We start from the raw sequence: 21,829 nt of genomic DNA, 5'->3' as shown, positions 1-21,829 counted from the left end.
TTCAGTCCCTAGCAACCTGAAACATTCATGGGTTCTCCCATTCTTAAAAAAACAATCATTAGGCCCAGCCATACCTACTAATTACAGACCGTTCACCGCAGTCCCATTCTTGCTAAAAATCCTTGACAGAGTTGCCTACCTACAAATCCAGGACTACCTGGAGACAAACCAACAGTTGGGAATACGTCAATCTGGCTTTAGACCTCAACATGGAACCGAAACGGCCCTTGTTGACCTCAGAAGTCAGATTGATGAAATCAAAGATAAAGGCAACGCCGCCATCCTACTCCTTTTAGACCTCTCAGCGGCCTTCGATTTGGTCGATTACAAAATCAACTGCAACCACTTATCTTCCGCAGTTCACTTTTCTTCTGCTGTCATGTGGATACAATCCTTCTTGGCTAACAGAACCATGAGGGTTTTCTCACCAGTAGCGGCTGCTGTCCCTATCCGATCACCTGTGGTGTCCCACAAGGCTCTTGTGTTTCGCCCACTTTGTACAATATATTTACAAAGCCACTCTTTGACAAACTGGACCATCTGGGTGTCACCTACACCAATTATGCAGATGACACCCAGATACTCCTTACCCTCTCAGGCAACTACAATGCTGACGTCACCCGGATTATTTAAATCTTTCCATCATTCAGGCATGGATGGCCTTACACGGCCTCTGCCTGAATGATGAGAAAACTGAGCTTCTCCTTGTCGGTTCTCCCAATAACTTGTCGAAACTCAGCCCTAACTACAATAGTATCATCATCGATCGTAACACTATTCCCATTGTGAAAAGTGTGAAAACCCTTGGCTTTTACTTTGATGCCAACTCTACCCTCTCCAAACAAATTAACATGACTGCCTCAGCCACTGCCTACACTGGTAAGCTGATTAGGGCCTGTAGATCTTTCCTGTCCTCTAATAGCTGCCTCACGCTGGCCAGGGCTCTCATACAATCTAAACTGGACTATTGTAACAGTCTATACCTAGGCGCAAACCAATCCATAATTAATAAACTACAGGTACTCCAAAATAACACGCTACGTGCTGCTTTAAACATCTCCAGGCGAGAGCACATCTCTACTACCAGAATATCGTGCAAATGGCTCTCCATACAACAAAAAATCGACCTTAAAACTATCTGCCTTACATACAAAGCCTTAAACCATCTATCCCCACCCTATCTCACCAACAAATTCACCATGAAACCCGCCACCCGAATTACTAGATCCTCCAATAGCTTATGCCTAACAGTGCCCAGATTCACCTTAAAAAGAGCCAGAGGATCCAGCTTCATGGTCCTTGCCTCCCAACTTTGGAACACCCTACCACTCAACATCAAACCTATTGCGTCCTTTCAAGCCTTCAGGAAACAGGTTATTAGATGGTTACTGGATAAATACTAGCATTATCCTTCTGCTCTCTCCCATGTCTGACGATACTGCCCACACTTAATTGTGCTTTTTTACCTGTAAACTGTATATATGGGTAAATGTATAAATGTAAACTGCATATTTTGTACCATGTAACCGTTTCCCGAAGCGCCCTTTTACCCCCGGGTCTGGAGCGCTATATAAATAAATAAAACAAACAAAACAAACTTCTCATCTAGTGCCACCATTAATGGGCGAGGATGAGACAAGAGAGAGAGTAGAGATAAGATGGCAGCCAGAATGGGAAGTGTGGGAGCCCTTCGGGGGGCTGTTGGTAGAAATTCGGACTGGCGATGGATTGCTGGTGAGGTCTTTGAAATGCTGGCAGTAGAAGTGGCCAAGGAGGATAGTGCATTGAAAGTGTTATTGCTAAATATATATTGGCATCGGGGATGGCGGATCTGGACACTTTTCTTTTTTGGAACAAATTGATGATTGTATAACAACAACTTGGCAGGAGGCGAATGAAGGTGGTTTGGTGTTGGTGGTCGGGGATTTGAATGCAGACTGTCCAGAGGCTCTCCCAGGGGAACAAATGCAGGAGGTAATAGTGGAGCCTATCCCCCAACGTTTCATATCCCATGCAAGGTTAAGGGTAGCAATGTTGACATCATTGGGCCTGAATATGATTGTTCGGATCAAAAGTGATTCTGGCAAAAGGGAACACACCTGGCAAAGGGTCGACAGCAAATCAGTTGTGGATTATGTGTTTGTGGATACTATGCTATTTAATGTGTGCTCAGAATTTGTTGTAACACATAATAATTGGAGTGATCGCAGCATGATTAGTGCAACTTTTGACATAAGCTATGTAAAAACAGGACACAGTGAAGTAAGGGATATAACTCTCATAAAGGGGGGTGGGAGACTGAAATGTTGCTAAACTAAAACAAAACTTAAAGATGCTGGTTGATTCATCTCACTATGAAGGGAAACTTGTGTGTTTCGGAGTACAAAACTATTTGGAAACTGTGGCAAAATGCACAGATAATATACTGAATGATAAAAGCAATAACTGGACGAATAAATCTATACATATACACAAGTATGAGATCCTTCTTTGCAAGAAAAGAGAAGAGAACTGAGAAGCAGTCCAATTGGGGCATTGAAAAGAAAACAAAAAATACTACTTCAGGGGGATGCAGAATGCATGCTGAAGGTATTAATAAGAAAAGACACTAGGAATTTCGGGTCCTTAATGAACTCACTGAATAAAACTCTGTTGTTAGGGCAGGTAAATGCTGTTTCAGAGGTTGGGTGGGTGAAGCATTTTGGGTATTTATATTCTGGGACAATAAAAAGCCACAGTGTGAAGCAACGGACAAGATTGCAACCGAAGCGTTCACCTACCCTTTGGAAATGGATCCTGGCACAATTTGCCAATTGAGCAAGAGGGTAAATTCATCCGGGGCATTAGGCCCGAGTAAGATCACAAATGATGTACTAAAAAATGAGCTGAGTACTTGGGTAATTGTCCTGTCATTTCTCTTCAAAAGTATGATAAAGACTGGGTTGTTCTCCGAAACATGGTGGTCAGCGTATGTCGTCCCGATTTATAAGAGGGTGGACAAATGGGACCCGAAGAATTAAAGGCCAATCTCCTTGTTGGATGTCAAAAGTGAGAATGGACCAATGCCAAACGGGCTTCTGTCGGGGCCACTTGACTAATATCAGTGGGGCCATTATGTGGGAATGACAGGAAAGGACACGAGGAACGAAAAATCTGACCATCTATGTGGTATCAATAGATCTATCCCTGGTGTTCGACTCGGTTGGCCGTCGGAAATTGTGCTTGACATTACAACAGTGGGGAATGCCGCAGGGACTGCTTCGGTTAATTGTGGCCTACATGAAAATTCAGGAATATATGTCCATCTGAATCAGGATAGGGACCTCTCACACAGGATAAACACAGAGGTGGGTTTGAGGCAGGGATGTGCCCTGGCTCCCTGCCTCTTCAACTCATATGTCTCGACATAGGGGGCTTAGCGTGGCGGCCATGACCGCTCCCCGTTTGGGAGGGGTAAAGATCTCTTGAGTGGCATATGCGGATGCTTTCCTGCTTTTTGATAGCTCTTGGATTGGGATGAGGAGGCTGCTTTATGTTTTTGCAGAGTATGTGAAACAGAGTGGCTTAACAATGAATATGGCTAAGGGGCAGGAAAGTGGTCCTAGAATATGGAGGTTTGAGGATCAGGTGGTGGGGGAGGTCGCAAGTATAACATTTCTTGGCTTCCACTTCTCTTCAAAAGCACTTCTGAAGGATGTACAGGGTGTGCTGAACATGAAAGCTTTGAATTTGATGAATCAGCTGGTCCAGGTCAACAGAATATATGGAAGACTTTTTGGTAAAGGCCGGATTTCAATTCTATGAGGGGAAGGTATTGTCAGGGCTAGTAAATGGCCTCGATGTAGTAAGTCCTTAAGTTACTTCATTGGTTGTATGCATACAAGTCAATCTAAAACAACAGGTACAGGAGATGGTAGACAGGATAATAAGTATTACAGGGAGAGCTCACTGGCTCGCACCACACATGTTTCATGTCTCTCTCTCTAACTCTCTCTGGGCGGAACCAAGCTCAAGGAATAACATTCCAGGCTGCTGCATCAGCATGTGCTGTGCATTTTATGAGATCACTGCCGCACAGGATGAATCTACACAGATGAGCCAGGAGTTGGGGAAGAAGGATATAACACACCTCCTTCCGTTAGACAACCAACAATGCAGACTCTGTGAACACCAAACAAGCAGGGGGAAAGAAACACAGCACACCTTCTCTCTTTAACCAACCAACAAGCAGGAAGAATCTGCTCAAGATAGCACACGGGAAGAACAGAAGGGGAGAAACACAGGCACGAAACAGGGAGGTTACTGTGGTCCGCTAAGAATTATGATTGGTTGGATAGGGTTGAAGGGAAAATATGGAGAAGCATACTGGGGGTCCCAAGTGGGCTTCCGGTAGCAGCCATTAGATATGAGTTGGGCCTTCTGTCATTAAGGGTACGAGTTCAGTGGCAGTGTCTGTCTTTATACTATAAGATATTGTCATCCAATTCTGAGGATCTGTATACGGTGGTCAATATGGAATTAAGGAGGAGAGGGAATGTATTTCTCAACTCAAAAACATACTTGGAAAAACTGAAGCTAAACTGTGAGAACTTGTTAGCGAAATTGGGGTTGGATAATGACATTCTGGTATCTAATCCCGAAAAGGTAAAACAATGCATTATACGACCAAGATTGGGTTAACACAGTGGATCAATTTCATGGGTACTCTTCCCTGAGCCACCTTTTGCATGAGCACAAAATAAGGGGCACGGTAGATTCATATCTAACACTCTTTCCGAAAAAAAACCTACCAAAATCTGATAATGAGACTTGGGTGGAATCTGCTACCGAATAAAGATGTACAGATAAGGAGGGGCTTAATTGGACCATTAGGTCGGTCAGTAGCCTCTGTGGGGTCAAAGAGTCAGTAGAATCTGTAAAACAATTGTCCTTAGAGTGTTCTGGCCTCCACTTGGAAAGATATGCATATTTTGGAAGTGATCGAGGGAATAGAGTTTTAGACTTGGACGAAGTGTGGAAGAAACTTCTAAATCCACAGTCCAGGTCTGTGAGTTTGGCAGTGGCGTCATTTGTCAAGACATAGACATTTTTATAGACTTATAACATAAGAAGGGAAGCATGTTTAATGATCAGTTTTGTAATGTAAGTTTGAGATTAGTTTAGTACGATGCGTCTTTTTTTATATAGAAATATGTTATGGTTTATTTTTCTGCCCTGTTCATCTATATGGCACTTTTATTCTTCAGTGGTTTTTTTTTAAATTTAGTTTATTTTGGGCTTTGTTATGTAGAGCGGAATTTGAATGGTAAAGGTTTGTAACAAAACCAAAAAAAAAAAAATATATGAAATGAGTCCAGAGATCTGGAGAGGGGACAGAAAAGAGGATATCAGTGACAATCGGTCTGGAAGTTGCGCTGACGTAGGTGTCTGCAATAGGTAGACCAGGGTTAGTGGCCAGGAAGTCTTTAGTTTTACTTTTTCCTTCCAGACTTCGTGAGAGGAGGAGGATAGGTGATAGTATAGCAGTAATAATAGATAGGGGAGATGGTGAGTGCCATAACAACATTTTCTTTACCAAGTATTACTCTGTTGGGCCACATACCTTGTAACCCTGAATCAAGCCCTCTTACATCTCCTTATAGCGCCTCGATGCCCGTGGCCTGTAGTGCGCTCTACAAATACAAAAAATACAAAAAATAGGGGTGGCAGAGAGACAAGGATGGAGGACAGAGGAGAGAATGCATGGCACAAGCACCAACTCATCAGGCTGCTTAGTAGCTAAAAAAGAGAGCATGCAGATGCAGTAAAAGTACACCTGAGTTTGAAATTTCCAAAAGGTACACAAATACAATGCAAGGTGGGGGTGTAGAGCTATAAAAACACACCCGAGTTAGACATTTCCAAAAAGCACACAAATGTAGTGAAAAAAGGGGGTGTAGTAAGGCATAGGAAAACTCAGCGGAAATTGACTTAAGGCACAGCTAGGTTTAACATTTGGTATTTATGGGTCCCGCATGTGGACCTAGTCACTTTATTTCCTGTAATGCATATTAAACTGCAGTGCTGAGTTCACAGACAATAAGAGAGCAGAGTTTGCAGACCACAAGTGAGCAGGATTTGTGTCCCTATGCAAGAGTGTGGGGATGTACATTGTTCTGAGTATGGTAGGTAAGTTGAACCTCTCCCTCAGGGTTTGAGTCTGGCTCTTGTTTGTGGAGAGTACACCTTCTAGCCTTGTGTGATTGTCCCCTGCTTGTGACGGGGACCAAGGGAGGGTAACCATGGTATCTGCCCCATACTGCACACTTGCACCTCATCCACTGGCTTGGTGGTCTCCAGGAATATACAGGAACTAACTTCATCACAAGAGAGATCTTGGATGGCAGACACACATCTATTTGTCCATTTTCAAATGACAATGTGAGAGAGAGGCTGCAAAGCTAAGATATAATCAGACTCCAAGAACGTAATGATTTTACAAACAAATATCACGTAGCTCTTTAGGCATCACTATAATCAGGATGAACTCTATTGCAGCCAGTTGACTGCAAGGCATAGTATTATGGAAACAAAGGCATAAAGTGTTGAGAAAATGCTACTAGCATACCATTTCTAAACATTCTTCTGACCACCCACTTCTGCATTGCCCAGTCTTGCCATTAGCTTACTTTGACACACTCCTTTCTTCGTGCCATTTCCAACTATACTAGTAGAATTCACTTCCATCTTCACCTTTGCTCCTTCAATATTCTGCTTTTTTATCAGGCTGCTCTCCTATCAGGCTAGATTCAGTTCTCAAAATAAGCATTCAAAAATAATTCTCAAGGCCACCAGTGTCTACTTTCTACACAGAATCCTCGATGTTCCCCTTAGGGTCTTTCTTCACCTTTAACATGTCCTCATGTTTATCGGCCATTAAATCCGGGATGTCTTCCCACTATCTCACACTTAAAACTACAAAAACAGAAGTACTCTTTTTCCCTTCTATTACTATCACCTCCCCTATGCCTCCTCCATTTATATAATTTCCCCCTTCTCAACTCCCCATTGTATCTACTACCCGAAATCTGGGATTCTACTTTGATTCTGCTTCATCTTTTAAACCTCACTTTTCAATTTCTTCTCGTGCCTGCCGCAATCATCGATTCAATATTTGCTAAGTTCGCTCTGTCTTGACCTTTGATGCAACTAAGCAACTGATATCTTCATTTCTTCTATACCTGTGGTGTCCCCCAGGGGTCTAACCTCTATCCCTGGCTGTTTAACCAATACCTGGCACTCCTGGCCCACTGCATCGCTGCTCTCTGCCCCAACTTTCAGTGCTATGCGGATGACACCCAGCTCATTTTAAGGCTACCCTCGGCCTTCTCCTCTACCTCCCTCATCTCCGACTGTCTCTCTGCTATCCAAAAATGGTGCGCCGACAATGACCTCTATCTTAATGCCAGTAAGACTGAGATTCTCCTCATCGGCACACCCGCTCCCTCCTTTCCTGTAGCTCTTGGCTGTCCTCTCTTGGCCATCTTCTTGCTTCCACCTGCATTGCTAAAAACCTTGGGGTCATCTTCGACTCTACACTCTCCTTCTCTCCTCACATCTCTGACATCTCTAAGAAGTCACACTATCAGCTGCATCTCCTCAGAGGTATTCTTCCTTTCCTCTGCTTCCCCCAGAAGCTCACAGTCTCCAGAGCTCTGGTTCTCTCTAGTCTGGACTATTGCAACAGCCTCTTTCTAAATCTGCCTGCTTCTACTCTCTACCCTCTGCAACTTATCCAGAACAGGACTGCGAGACTTGCCCTTGGCCTCAAGCCCAGGGATCGTATCTCTCCAGGACTGAAATCTCTGCACTGGCTCCCTTTAGCTGCGAGGATTACGTTCAAAACCCTCTGCATCGTCCACAAGGCCTTCTGGGGCCTGGGGCCTCAATACCTTAAACTCTCTCTTCCTAAATACCTTCCTTCTCGAGCTCTTCGCTCTTCTGGCTCAAACTCCCTCAGGGTCAGTCGCTTCTCCAAGCAACGAGTTGGCGGTAGATCTCTTTCTTCGGCTGGGGCCTCCCTGCCCCCCCTGAAACTTGAGGAGAATCATCTTCGGTTCCAGAAGCACCTCAAAACCTTTCTCTTTGCTTCTGCTTTTTCTCCTCCTCTCCCTTGCTGACTTCCTGGCTGACACTGATATTGCACTGGTTACCTGGCCACCCTCTGATCTCTGGCCCATGTCCCCTCCCCCAACAGTCGCACTCCAGCACTGCCTTCCTGGCAACCCCCACACTTCGGGACTGTTTTCTGTATCCCTACAGTCCCACTACCAGTACTTGACACCTGTTGTCTGCACTCACACTGCACTTGCCACCGGCTGGCCGTACGTTTGATTGATATTTTATTTCTATCACGCTCGTACTCAAGTGTTTCAGAGTGCAATAACTTATTACTTATTTACTTATTGTTATTTATGTATTTTCTTATCCCTTGTACTGCACTGTCCTCTCCACCTTCCCCCTGCACTTCTCCTCCCTCCTCTTCCCATGCACTTGCGCAATCTGAATGATACCTGGCCTAGTAGGATCGTTGTCTTTCTTCCCTCTGTTCCCCCTCCCTTGCCTCGTCGCGCCTTCAAACATTTGTGTATTGGGGCGTTATAAATGCCATATCATATCATATCATTCATTTTCTACGTCTTTTCTACTGTTCCACTACACTTTTCGGCCTCCCAACCTCTTGACTTGCTCCCTTAAAATCTGTCATGAATATTTGTGTACTTTTCTGCTTGATTTCATGTGACTATTTCCTCTGCTCTTCTCACTCCTGGTTGGCTTCCCTTCTATGCACAACTCAAATTCATCTTTCTATCCCTTTAAATCTCTCTACGGTCTTACCCCAGGTTACCTCTCCTCACTTGTTTCATTCTATACTCCCTCCCACTAGGTCTGTTTCGTTGTGTAGTACCAGCCCCCCCCATGCCCAATCACGCTTTCGCACATTCGCTCACCTTGCTCCTATGCACTGCAATGCTCTTCCTCTTTCTCTACGTTCTATCACAGTTTTTATTCCCTGTTTTGCAAATCGTTGAAATCTCATCTAATCCATCTGGGTTGATCTCAGGCTTCACTTGTCATTTTTTTTATTGCATACTATTGTACTGTTGTTTTATATTGTTGCTATGTACCGCGCTTTGGATTTAAGGCGCTATTTAAGTCACAAATAAATACAAATACAAATCATCAACATGCTTTGAAGTTTGCGCCTACCTTTGATTTTACTTTTCCCTAAACTCCATTTCAGAGCTGTTTCCAACAGGCATAGCTTTCTATTTCTTCCTCTTCATTAAGTTTAGAGTCTGTTGGCTTATAGTTGTCTTGCACTTGACATTTCTAATTGGGTAGTGCTTGTCTGATGGATCCTCCTGTGCCCACATCTAAATTGATAATGGTAAAAAGACATAATCTCTGTGATATGTAATCGGCTGCCACCTTTCTTCATGGGCCGCATAACATGAGAGATTTTCATTGGTTGGCTTCTTACTAACCAACCTTGGACAACTGACAGGTCATCAAGACTTGAGCCAGCCGGAGTTATGGGGGCTAGAGGTCCACGGACTGCTTTCCTTTCAATTGAAGAAGATACCATCTCTCAGTTCTAGGCCATTAGCCAGTGTGATCTTTGTAATTGCCCTTGTGGGGCGTCTCGTGTCTGGGGATACGTGTAAGGAGTATGGCACATGTCCTATCTGTTCTATGCATGTTGCTAATTAATAGACAGTCTTCATCAATTATGGGTCATGTGTGCTGGGACCATGATTAAACTTATTTAACCCTTAATTTATTGGGAGTTTAGCTAATATTGATGTGAGTGTTCTGTTTTCTCTTGCCAGTGGGGACACTCTTTAATTATTCTTCATGAATTATTTTAGCTTGTAGTGGTCTTGCATCTGGCCTACAAAGGCTGGTTATACTCTTATAAAAACTTTAATTAATCTGGGAGTTTCCTTATTGCGACCTGGGAATTGCTATCTAGTGCTTTCACTTCAACGTTCTGACCCTCGCTTAATTCGCAGTAACCTTGGCTGTGGTTGCCAGCTCCTTCCTGAGCTGTCTACAGATCTGTATTTTTGCAATTTCAGCATTTTGAGTTCTCGTGAAGCCTTGAGGCCTTTCATTTAATCAGAAGCATTTTGTGGTTTCCGTTTTGGAAAAGATGGCTGCCCCTTACTGTTGCGTTTCTATGATAGTGAGCTATATTTGCATGTCGTTCATGTTGCATTCAGATAATGCATTGCTGATGTTAGTATACATCATGTCTTATGGATGCTATGTTAATATTCTTGTATAAATGCATATTTTACCTAGTGTCCGCTTTCTTCATGTTGAGTGCATATTTCCTTTGTGTCTAATGCATGCTCATGTTTTGGCTCAATGATAGCTTGGTTACTCGTGCCATCTTCAGCTTAGATAGTGTCCATCTCCTGCTGTACCTACATGGAATAATGGCGGTACGGTTGTCTTAGTGAGTAACGTTTCTCACCTGTGTATTATTGAGCTGGGGGTGGGCAGAAACTGTGGATGAAGTATTCATCTGCCTCTCAACATGTAGAACCACGCTCTTTCCATAGTCAGAGTAGTGCTTTGAGGCCCTTTAATAGAATGCATGGTTCACTGCATGTTGCTCCCTCTAGATATATCTGAAAATAAAAGCAAGCTGGGATAAAGTAATATCAATTTTCATAAAGAATTCTAAATGTACATTTTAAATCTAGGCCAAGGAAAGTCAGGATATTCTGCAGACATTCAGGAATCTATGCCCCACCTGAAAGAAACACACCGGCCAGTGATATTTGCATAGCATTATTGCCACAAATTCAAAGTTCTTGTCCCCAAACAATTCCTCGACAGACCCAGCTCACCCTCGCTGGACTGGTTCTGTTAATTTTGTGAGGTCCGAAGGAGGAGGAGTTTACTTGTAAAGTTGCCAGAGAGCATGCAGCTCTAAGCTGCCAACCTTTCCCCACAGCAGGACCTCCTCTTCCTGATCAACATTTGCTCTGATGATCGTAGTCCCCCGATAATGGGCAGGGAGTTACCATTTTAAACCCCTAGTGCCTACTACCTCGCCTCAAACAACGCACAGGACTCCAAACATTTAGGATCTTGTTTCCTAATAATATGGTGCATCACTATGCTCCGAATTAATCCAGTCTGTATGTTGATCCGTGCAGTAATGGGCCTTTCCCTTTTAAATGTTGTGTTCCAGGGGTGCAGTCACCAAGATATTAAGTTGAGTATTACATAGAAAAGGATTGTTTTTCTGTGAATAGCTGCTGCATATCAGAATCGGAGCAGCAGTTCTGGATAAACTCAACCGTAATGTTCAATTTCATTCGCCTTTAAGGATGGGTTTCTCCTCATGTTTGCTGTGTTGGTTGTATAAAGATGCCAGAGGAGTGTTTTATTTGTCTCACCTCTGCTGCTTGCATTCCAGCCTGTGCTGCAAATGCTGATGAATTTGTAGATTTGTCTTCACTGTAAAGAAGAACACGAATGAGCGTATACATAGTAATGACCCACTGCTTATGTTTTTCATAGGTGGATCTCAGTATTAACCAACAGCAAACAAGAAGCCCTCAACATGGCCTTCCATGAAGTACACCCTAGCGGGGAGGACAGCATTGAGGATTTGACAAAAGCCATCATTGACGACATTAAACGTCTCCCAGGAAATACTGTGTGCTGTGACTGTGGAGCCCCAGGTACTGTGTTGTGACTGTGGAGCAGTAGGTACTGTGCTATGACTGTGAAGCACCAGGTACCTTGCTGTCTGTTTGACTTCAGCATTGTGAACATGTATAGCATTGCCTCACAGCATGGTTATCCTAGAAAGGATGTCGAGAGATTGCTCTGGCAGGAGGTTTCCCAAGCTGGCGCAACCAGAAAGCCTACACTTACCTGGCCTCACTCTATTTATATGAGGAGTCCAAAACCAGACCTTATCCCTGTATATGCTCCATCGGCTAATTTCCAGGTTTCAATGCAATGGCTACAATAAACTCTCACCTAGATTCAATACAATGGCTAAATGTTACATCCACCTATATTAAAAAACCAGGCTACATTCTGCCTTCACTTGGATTACAATGTGACAGCTACATTCTACGATAACCTAGATTCAATCAATACTATGATATTAATATAATACTGAGACTACCCTTGAAGAATCATCTTAGTGCAATACATGGTTACCCTTGCAATTCCTCTAAGTGCAAAACATTGGCTAACCGTCACAATTCTACTAAGAGCAATACAGTTATGTTATGCTAGAAAATGTATAATGCGCATCCATGGACCCTGGTGCTTAAGGGTGCAACAATACATATACAACAGATAACAAATAAGCCCTACAGTTATGTGCAGATAGAAATCTATTTACTTAGGTGAACAGGTGGGTTTTCAATTTCTTTTTAAATGCTTCTGTGCATTCCAGTCTCTCAGGTCTGGTGGTAATTCATTCCAGATCTTGGGGGCAATTGCAGAGAAGGCTGTATTGGACACTTTCATGGTTTTGCATTTGGGAACAACTAGGAGGTTCTGATTATTAGATCTCAGTGATCTACCATAGTATCTTGCTGATAGAAGCTGCTGTAGGTATCCGGGCTTCTGTCCCGATCTACACTTTTGTACGATGGTAGGATCCGAAAGTGTTTCTCGCTTCGATTGGTAGCCAATGTAGAGTGCGTCGGGCCATTGTAACATGGTCTCTGCGCTTCAGCCCCATTACTATTCTAACAGAACTTTTCTGACAGACCTGAAGTCTGTTCCAACTAGTTTTGCCAATGAGTAGGCTAGAGCAATAGTCGATTGTTGCCCCAATGATTGCTCTGGCAATCGTTTCTGCATTCTTTTCGGAGATCAAAGGTCTTAAATGAGCTAGTCATTTTATATATATATATAATATGCACAGGACAATACCAGATTACTTATGTGGCTACCCTTGAGGATTCTTCTATGTACAGAACATTGGTTAACCATCGTAATTCTTCTGGTGCAATACATTTGCTAACTATACAGTTCTGCCAAGTGTAATTCATCTGCTGGCCTTCACGATTTCCTAAGTGCAATACAATGGCTAGGTCAGAGCACCATGGAATTCAACACGACATTGGGAACAGGAGGTAGTAATATAAAAGTGACAGGGTTTTCTAGAGCCCTGTGATGGCTGTTTTCTCAACCCTCACCACCATACCTGGATGTAGCGGTACAGTCTCCCTTCAGGCGTCCAGGGAATGGGCGCTGCCCTTTCCCTTTGGCCCTTATCCAGCTGCCCATGCAAGGCTGTCCTGGGATGGTCTGTGAAGAGAGGCCTTCTGGTCATGTGACTACAGTGACAGACCAATCCGTGTATGACGAGGCAGTTTGAGGGTGTTGGGAGGAAGGATCGGGCAGAGGAAGGGGGTGGAGAGGGAAGCAGCGATGGGAAAAGGGAAAGAAGGGAATTGGAATGGAGGCAACACCTCGAGAAACTGAGCTGGCAGGGCAGATGGATTTCCTTGTTCATACTCTTATTTCTAGTCTTGAAACAACTGGTCTCTGAAAATCAAAGGAATGTAGAGAATTCCCTAGACCATCATATTAACCTATGTTCTCCTATGTTTAACTTCTTATAATTCCGTTTAACACCTTAAAAAAATGCATGGTGTACTAAAATGACATTTAGAAATGCCCCTTCTGGTAATGGTGCACTTGCTTTTGAAACTAAAGCTACAGTCAGCCATTTAGTCTGCCTACAGTCTCTGAAACTTCTTTAAAAAAAACTGTACCCGGGAAGGTTTTTCTATTCATGCTGGAATCCTGGGAATTGCAATCTCAAGGACAGGAGCAGGGTTCCTTTTAATGGACGGCTTCAGATAGCCACCCGGGCTATACAGACCCTTAACTCAGCAAGCATGATAGTGTCAAAACTGCTATATGCTGTACCTAACCTAACAGCCCTATTTTAACAGAGCCTGGTATATCAATCATACTTTAATTAAGCCCACTGTATTTCCTCACTAGTTACCCTTTTCTAAGAAAGCCTGCTGTGACTCTATATCATTTTATTGGGGCCTAAATTGAGGAGACCCCTTTATCATTGTTTATCAACTCTACTCTAGGTTACAGATACTTAAGCACACTCATTGTTCAAGGGCACTGCTTATTTTGGTGGTAACGCGATACATTTGTGTATCCCCTTTGAAGCCAGTGCATTTAAGGAAACTATTGCCTGTTTTTCTACCTGTAGTCTGGGATTGATCCATTGGTGTTGTGTACTACATCCTTTGAGATAGTGTTGTCTCCTTAACAGTGAAGGCTTACCTGATTTGCCACAAATAACAGGATTTTAGTGTTTGCAGGTGTATGTTTTGCGTGCTATGTTTGTGTAAGTTATACAATTGTGTGCTTGGTCATTATGGAGTCTGCAGTTTCATGTTGTCTCAGTTTGTATTGTACACCTGTGTTGTATTTTACAATTGCTTCAGTCTGCATGTCATTTTCTCTACAGATCCAACATGGCTGTCGATTAATTTGGGGATCCTGACCTGCATCGAGTGCTCTGGTGTCCATCGAGACCTGGGTGTACACCACTCCAGAATACAGTCATTGTCGCTTGATAAACTGGGAACTTCTGAGCTTTTGGTAGGTAGCATTTTAATATGGCCATGCACGATTATTCACTGATTGTGCCCTGTTTTTCTCGTATGCATTTTATTTAAAACAGATACAATAAGAAACAAAGCACAACCTCAAATGTACTCTATATGTAAGAGAGACTATAAAAAGGTTCAGCAATGCTCCAAAACCCCGCAGTGCCAATACTTTAGTTTACCCCTCTAGATGAAGCCCAATAGGCAGCCTCAGAGCCCATTCCACCCGGGAACAATAGAGATGTCGGGGGAAATCCAGAAGACATGAAGAAACTAACAACCTCTGACCTACCCTCAGGTACATAGCGCCATTTAGGTCATAGGAACTGGAATTGGGCTAATAAAATGTTTTTTTCAAATTCGCTGCCCTAGAAAAACTTTCCAACTGCTCCACTTGTTCTTCTAGACGCACCGGCAACTCAAATGAATGGTTGTGAAATTTGGCACCGGACTGTTGTGAGGTCACCATGGAAGATCAGCATTCACTGCATTGAGCCTTGTATTCACCCCTCAATTTCCATTTCTGCTCCCTCCAGCATCCCCCCACCAACACTTTGACGTGGTTTTCAACTACAGTAAAATTCAGTTCAATGTTTTGAGATGTTCGCTGGAGGTACTATGTACCTTCCCCAAGCAGGGATTCCCTCCTGGTCCATGCAGGATCTGATGCCCTCTATGGAGCCAGCAGAGTACCTGTACCCCCGGGTTGTGAATTGAAAGAATCCTTTCCACTGTGCTTCAAAGTTTTTTCTTGCTCTCCTCATGAGATCTCAGGGCCCTCTCTCTGGTATGATGGATGCCACCATAAAATACAGGAGCATTCCCACCTCCACAAAGCAGAGCAACCCCCCTTTCACTCTGACCCAGCATTTAGAGCTCGCTAAACAGTTCCAGGCAATTCTGTCCACTCAGCCATTTCCCTTCAGCACCTTCCCATGCCACCTCCATTGAGGTTGGCGGCAGGGAACTCTTGTTCACCCCTTCTCTCTCAATAGAACAGCTCCCACCAGATGCACAGGACACGTTTGGCCATCACCATCTTGAGTGTGGTTTGCATTCAAGAGGAGAGTGCAGTCCCAATTCTAGCAGGTCTCATTGACTTTACCAAGCACCCGCAAGTCTTCAAAATAGGCTCCATATCATCAGACACTGCATGTATGCAGTTATCGGAGGTTCAGCAGAAAGCGGTCCAAGGACCCCAGAGGAGCAGAAAGTGTAGCAGAGCTCACAGCTCAGGCTGACATCTATAAGCATGACTTGTGTTTCACTGCATTTTTATTGTGTCTTTTTTTCACAAAGACTTGATAGGATGCAACCTTTTTAATAAACAGTATTCTGAATTAATGCAGAATAACCAGATCTAGCTCTTTCTGGGGAATCATACACCAGTCTAGAAAATGCACTCTCTCGGTCCAGAAGCCAAAATCCTGTTTTTTCCCCCCTTGCAGAATCGGTGTAAAGAATTGCTATGCACTAAACATGTTTTCCTTAGAGTTTAATAATTCGTTAGATCCTGACATTACAAACATTTATAGATTTTAGACTTTTTTTGGTTGTAACCATAACTTTAAAAAAATACAATTCTCACTGATTTCCTGTTTTTCTCTTTTCCAATGGAGTATTGTATAAATCGTTGGTCAATTATGCTGACAGATTTTTTCAGCTTTCCAAGATTTTAATTATGTGCATAGTTTTTGCTCACATTATTTAGTATTTTGTTAGTGTGTGTTGTGGCAAACCAGAACAAGTAGTCAAGACAAAGTGAGGACATTTCAAAAGGTTCTTTATTACATAAAATAGCAAAAGGCCTATGTATCCCTATCGAGAAGGGTTATTGTCTCTGCCTAAGAAACTAAACTACGGGTGCTCGTCAGTTGTCCAAAAAAAAAAACACGTCCTCTGTCCAAAATCTAATTCTATCTGGCGCTACTACTATCGAAAAAGAACCTAAAGACCAGAGCACTGTGCTTCTGGTTCAGACTTCCCTTGGTCGAGCACACTGGGCTTTTTCTCAGGGTAATGGTCTTAGTTCCAATGAAAAAAAGGTTTATTTAAAGTCAAAGAAAGTTCCTTAATCTTCCTTGCACTCTCTCACGAGACTGTACCACATCCCTCCAGCGGTTTCTCCACTGCTCTCTTTGCTGGCCCTACATGGTTCGTCTGTGCTCCCTTGATTCTTTCGGCTGCTGCTGACTCTACGGCCCATCAGCACTCGCCCCTCTAGGACGCTCCTTCGTCAGAGGCTCTCCTCTGCGTAAGGTTCTCTCTCCCTGTCTTCTTAGGGAGCCCATTTGTGAGTGCTGAGTGAGCATTCAAGGCGCGTCCCCCTCCAGCCCCCCACCACCGCTGTAATTGATATTTCATGTCTTTATGGTCCATGGAAGGCCTCCTGTCACTATGGTTTTAACAGTTGCAGAGCTAGCTAGGATAGCAATAAGGAGCTATTGTATCTTCCTCCCTGTACATGCACACACACAGCACATACAGGTTCTGATTGTTTCTTTCACACTCATCACTGCATCAGTGAACAACGCAAAACAAATGCTGTGCTTAACTCGAATGACTTCCACCAAGGGTTTCTTTCTGATACACTTGTGGTTACAAGTCTGTGTCTCCCATAAACAAGTGATGTTGATGTGCACTGGCTATGGGTGGCCTGGAGTTGGTGACAGTGTGGGTCTGTGGTGTGTTGGAAGCTGCACGCTGAAAGAAGAAAGTAGATGATCTTTGAATCCTTTTGTCTATCTTCAGTGTTTTATGGGTAAGACTCAAGCTATGGTTCTTCAGAATTCAGAAGCTTAAAGAATTGGTCACCCGCTGCATTGTCTTGATGAATCATCAGTACACCTGCTCTACAACTAATAGCATTGTATCATTAGAAGTGTGCAACACACCCTTGTGCTCCGTCGCTATCTTTTGGTAACAGTCACCCGTGGGACAGCTAACATAGTCTGCTCTGCCAGCACAAACGGAGGAAATGCCCCTTGTGTTGATGCCTGCAGTTGTCAGAGAAAAATGTACTATTAACGTGTATACTCAATCATGTGTCGCCATAGGAAGGCTGAAGATGCTCTCCCTAGTAATGCATAGCAACATTGCCTTTCTCCATTCATCCCTGAATCTTTTTTTGTCAATGACCTGATTTTTAAAATAAGGAAAGCTGTCAAAACAGTAATTTAAGGATTTATATTAACATGCCACTGTAGAAACACACCACTGTTATAAAAAAATCCACCAGGACAATGATCATTATGCACATGCAAAAGAAATTAGCTAATTGTTACATCATCTTTTCTTGTCTTGAACCATGTTGCTGCTGAGAATAGCGAAGTCTAATAGAAACAAATGTCTGTGGTGTGTTGTTGGCAATGTCTCTGAATGAGTCATTGGTCATTGTGGTATGCTTCATGGCATTTTGAAGCAAGATCAGAATGGGGTTAACTGCAAAACCTTGGGACAAGGTAACCGTTCAATTTTGTGTTCTAACAATGACCAATACTTCATCAGTAGCCTTAGTATCATGCTGCTGTAAATAACAGTAACTATGTGTGGGCAAACTGGCATTTATGGGTCCATTGTTACCAATGAAAGCAGTTGCCCATTGGAAAAGTAGGTTACCCAATAGTTCCTGTAGAACCTGTTACGCAGTAGAGTAAGACAGTGACACACCCAAGTCTACAGACAGTATCTGAACTGTTGCTTGTGATAAATATACAGAAATTCGGAAGGCCTGGGACATTGGGTTAGTTCTCCCCTATCCCAAACCTCTTCAACTAAAATTGCCTATGTGAAAAGAAAGAGCAGACACTGCTGTTAAAAATTCAGTGAAATAGTGAGTGATGTGATAGTAGGTAGACTGACCTTGTTATGAAAGGGTGGGGAGCCCTCTCAGCCTGGGGTGGAAAGCCCACCAGGGTAGAAGCTAGAGCCATTGCTACACCTGAGAGAAAGGTGGCAATTGGGTGGGCCCCAGTTTGTCCTCTCCAAAGGGCCTATATGTGCACAGGCAATACCACTTTTAATCACCCCATACCTCTTCATGAAGATGCTGGCCAGCTTCTTTCTTTTCTTTGCAGGCCACAACATTCATGAATGATCTGGGCAGATGGACCAGAGCATGACAGACCACCAGAGCCTCCAGAGACTGCTCAAGTCCCAAGATCTTCATGGACTCCAGGGAGACGGAGAACCTCCATGTAGCGCTTTGGCGACTAATGCGGCCACAAGGAACGCTACATGCTGCCAGATGACAGCAGCGTATGCACCGATGCTGCGGCAAGGCTCACTAACATGGACTTTTTTAAACCAGCCATAGAGTGGCTCTGCGGCATGAAATAAAGAGAAGCTCAAACTCTTGCCCTTGACTTGCTGCTCACTGATACAAATGGGAATATTTTCCAGTGCAAAGAAGGACTAACACTGGTGGGTGGAGGTAGGTTGTAGAGAGCGAGACATTGGAGAAACAGAGGAGGATGACGCAAGAAAAGAGAGAAGGTGGGTGGCGCTGGAGAGAGGAGAGTAGCCGGTGGAAGGGTGAGTACCAAAGAAACTGATGGAGAGGAACATCGGGACATGAAAGGAAAAACGATAAAGTGGGACTTAAGTGTCTGGAAGGCTCAACCCCTTAGAACTAAACAAAAGATAGAGTAGTTCACATTTAGGAAGTCCCAGAGGATGTCAGATAAACCACGGGTTTGCCTCTAGGCCCTCACAAACAGCAAGGCAGAAACTAGACCGTAGGGCCAAACAATCAGTGGATACTAACTTTGGGAGAAGGGCTGTCTGGGTTGGGGAGGGCCTTGTTTTCTCTAGACAAGAGGGAGAGGGATGGCCCTTAGAGCCCTTTTCAAGACACTTAATAAAAACCTTGCACTATCTTTGGAAGTTGGTTTCTTATAGAGGCCATCTTTGACAGTGGACAAACCTTTTCGCAGATGACAGCAGCACATTAGCACACTGGGCGGGGGAGCCAGCCAATCAGGTGGCTATGGAAGGAGGCTGACACTACCAGTGAAAGCCCACACTCCAAGCTGCCTGAGGTCTGGCACCCCCGCCCACCATCTTCCCCCGCCAACTGTTTTTTTTTGTTCCCTCTCCCTCCCCCATCCCACTTACCAGATTGCGGCGGCAGATCCCCACCGCCTCAACTCCTTTCCCTGTGTGGCCGCCTTTGAAATGGAAGAGGGGCTCTGTATGTACTGCATCCTTAGAGTTAGTGCTGTCTCCTTAACAGTGCAGATTTACCCGAGTTGCTACAAGTTACAGGATTTTAGTGTTTGCAGATGGATGTTTGGCGTGCTATTTTTGTGCGAGTTACAAAATTGTGTGCTTGGCCATTATGTTGTCTGGACAGAGAACCAAAAGTGGGCCTGGAAATGTTATTTTAAGAGTCGCTTTATTACGTTATGTAAGTGAATGGTTACACAAAGTAGAGACCACACTTTTTGGTCTTATCATCCAATGTGTTTCTAGCCCACGTGTGTGTGCTTTCATTTTGCTCCCGCCTATATTTTGTCTGTTTAGTACAAGCACAAATATTCTTCAAGAATTCAATGGGTTGCCAACTAGGATTTCAATTGAGTAGATCTTCCCTTAGGTCAGGATCTGCCAGCTTAGCCGGTCAGGATCTGCCAGCTTAGCCCCAGCCTTGACCTTTACCAGGTGAAATACAGATGTGGTACCCTAATGACCAGTTCCTTTTGTCTAGAAAAATCAAATCCCACATCTGCGAAGCCTACAGTACACCACGGTGGCATACAGTTCTCATTTCTGTGAATCTCAGATCATGTGTGTTTCGCCTGTTCTCTCGTTGACAACGGGAATGGTTCTGAGGTAAGACATTGCTACTGTGAACACTGAAAACAATACAAACTAAATGGATCAGATTGAAAGGTACTTTTCAGAAATAGCCAGGTCACAGCATCTGAGTTTATGTCCTCAGCACTACAGTGTACTTAATCATGACCCGTCATTCTTTTGGCACTCACTCCTTTTAAAGAAGCAGCCATATGGTGAACCATCTCAAGGTTTATCCAGGGTATGTGCCACGTTTTCACTCACTATATTTGTGTCTCAACCACTCAGGACCCGCTAGTCTTGCACATGAACACTGATCACCTCAGAACATTGTGGTTCACCCACTTGCTCCAACATGTTTGCACTCACTTAACATCATTAAATGTGGTTCTAGTAGATGAACAATATATCTCCAGATAATGTGTAAAAGGACGACACCAATTCCTTTCAGTGGATGCTGACATTTTATTTTTTACAGTATACACCGATGGCATTGGCGGATTTCTTGATGTAAACGGCCTACAATGAAGACAACAACAGATTCACAATTTAAAGAAGAGGATGCATCATGTTCATTTAAATTGCCTACAAAGTTGGGTGACAATGGCAGATTTTGGAATTATAGTAAATCCTACACAAATTTGAAATTAATTTCTTTGGGAATTGCCTTGGTTATCCACTTTCTTTTGTTGTTGAAGGGAAATCCATATTCCGATTCTCCACTGGTTTCCTTTCCCAGTTATTGCCCGTTGCCTACTGATGTTTTCTCTGTTGACCAAGACAGCTAAGCGTGCCCTCACCTCCATGCCATTGAAGCTGAAATGTAATCTTTTGGGACAGTATTTGAGATGCATATTGTGGAGCACCTCTAAATCCCCAGTGTGGCAACATTCTATAAGGCCTTTCATATCTCTAGTCAGAGCCTTGCCACATACGATTATTACCAGCACTGTATGAGTTGGTGACCCAGGCTCCAGCCATTTCTTCCTTCTCTGGGTCCTGGCTCAGTGGCGGATGTACGCAGGCATGATAGTGTCTATTTGCTTTCAATGTATGTTTGTTGACCGTATTGGTGCAGAAGTTATTGCAACTGTTTTAGTATGTCTTCTGATTGATTACAACCAAAGATGATTACTTATTGACTTTAACCAATTTATTAGTTCTTCACATCCTTCTTTTGCGTGCAGCCTTCTATTTCTTGGCCACTGACTTCGACACATGCCAAATGTCGAATTGATACCTGATCTTTGGGTATCTTTCTTGCAGGTCTTTGGATATGCTCACATGTCGGTTTTTGGCTACCAGTTAGACTTCTGAACCTCTGGGTTAAAGAAGTACAATCAATTTTACAAGACAATACT

The 21,829-nt window shown here is 43.5% G+C and overlaps 1 protein-coding gene across 1 annotated transcript in view; it reads left to right on the top strand.

Moving 5' to 3' along the window:
• Positions 1 to 21,829, top strand: part of LOC138581134 (arf-GAP with SH3 domain, ANK repeat and PH domain-containing protein 1-like) — a 1,625,721-nt gene that overhangs the window by 898,108 nt on the left and 705,784 nt on the right. The window contains exons 15-16 of the mRNA XM_069652230.1: positions 11,581 to 11,744; positions 14,531 to 14,664. Of these exons, the coding sequence (XP_069508331.1) occupies positions 11,581 to 11,744; positions 14,531 to 14,664 (298 nt within the window). The remainder of the gene's footprint in view (positions 1 to 11,580; positions 11,745 to 14,530; positions 14,665 to 21,829) is intronic.

Source organism: Ambystoma mexicanum, chromosome 3p, assembly GCF_040938575.1.
Source record: "Ambystoma mexicanum isolate Mex_15411 chromosome 3p, UKY_AmexF1_1, whole genome shotgun sequence".
NCBI classification, from domain to species: Eukaryota; Metazoa; Chordata; class Amphibia; order Caudata; family Ambystomatidae; genus Ambystoma; species Ambystoma mexicanum.
Note: the sequence above shows the minus strand (reverse complement) of the source record. Positions and strands in the feature narration are given on the sequence as shown.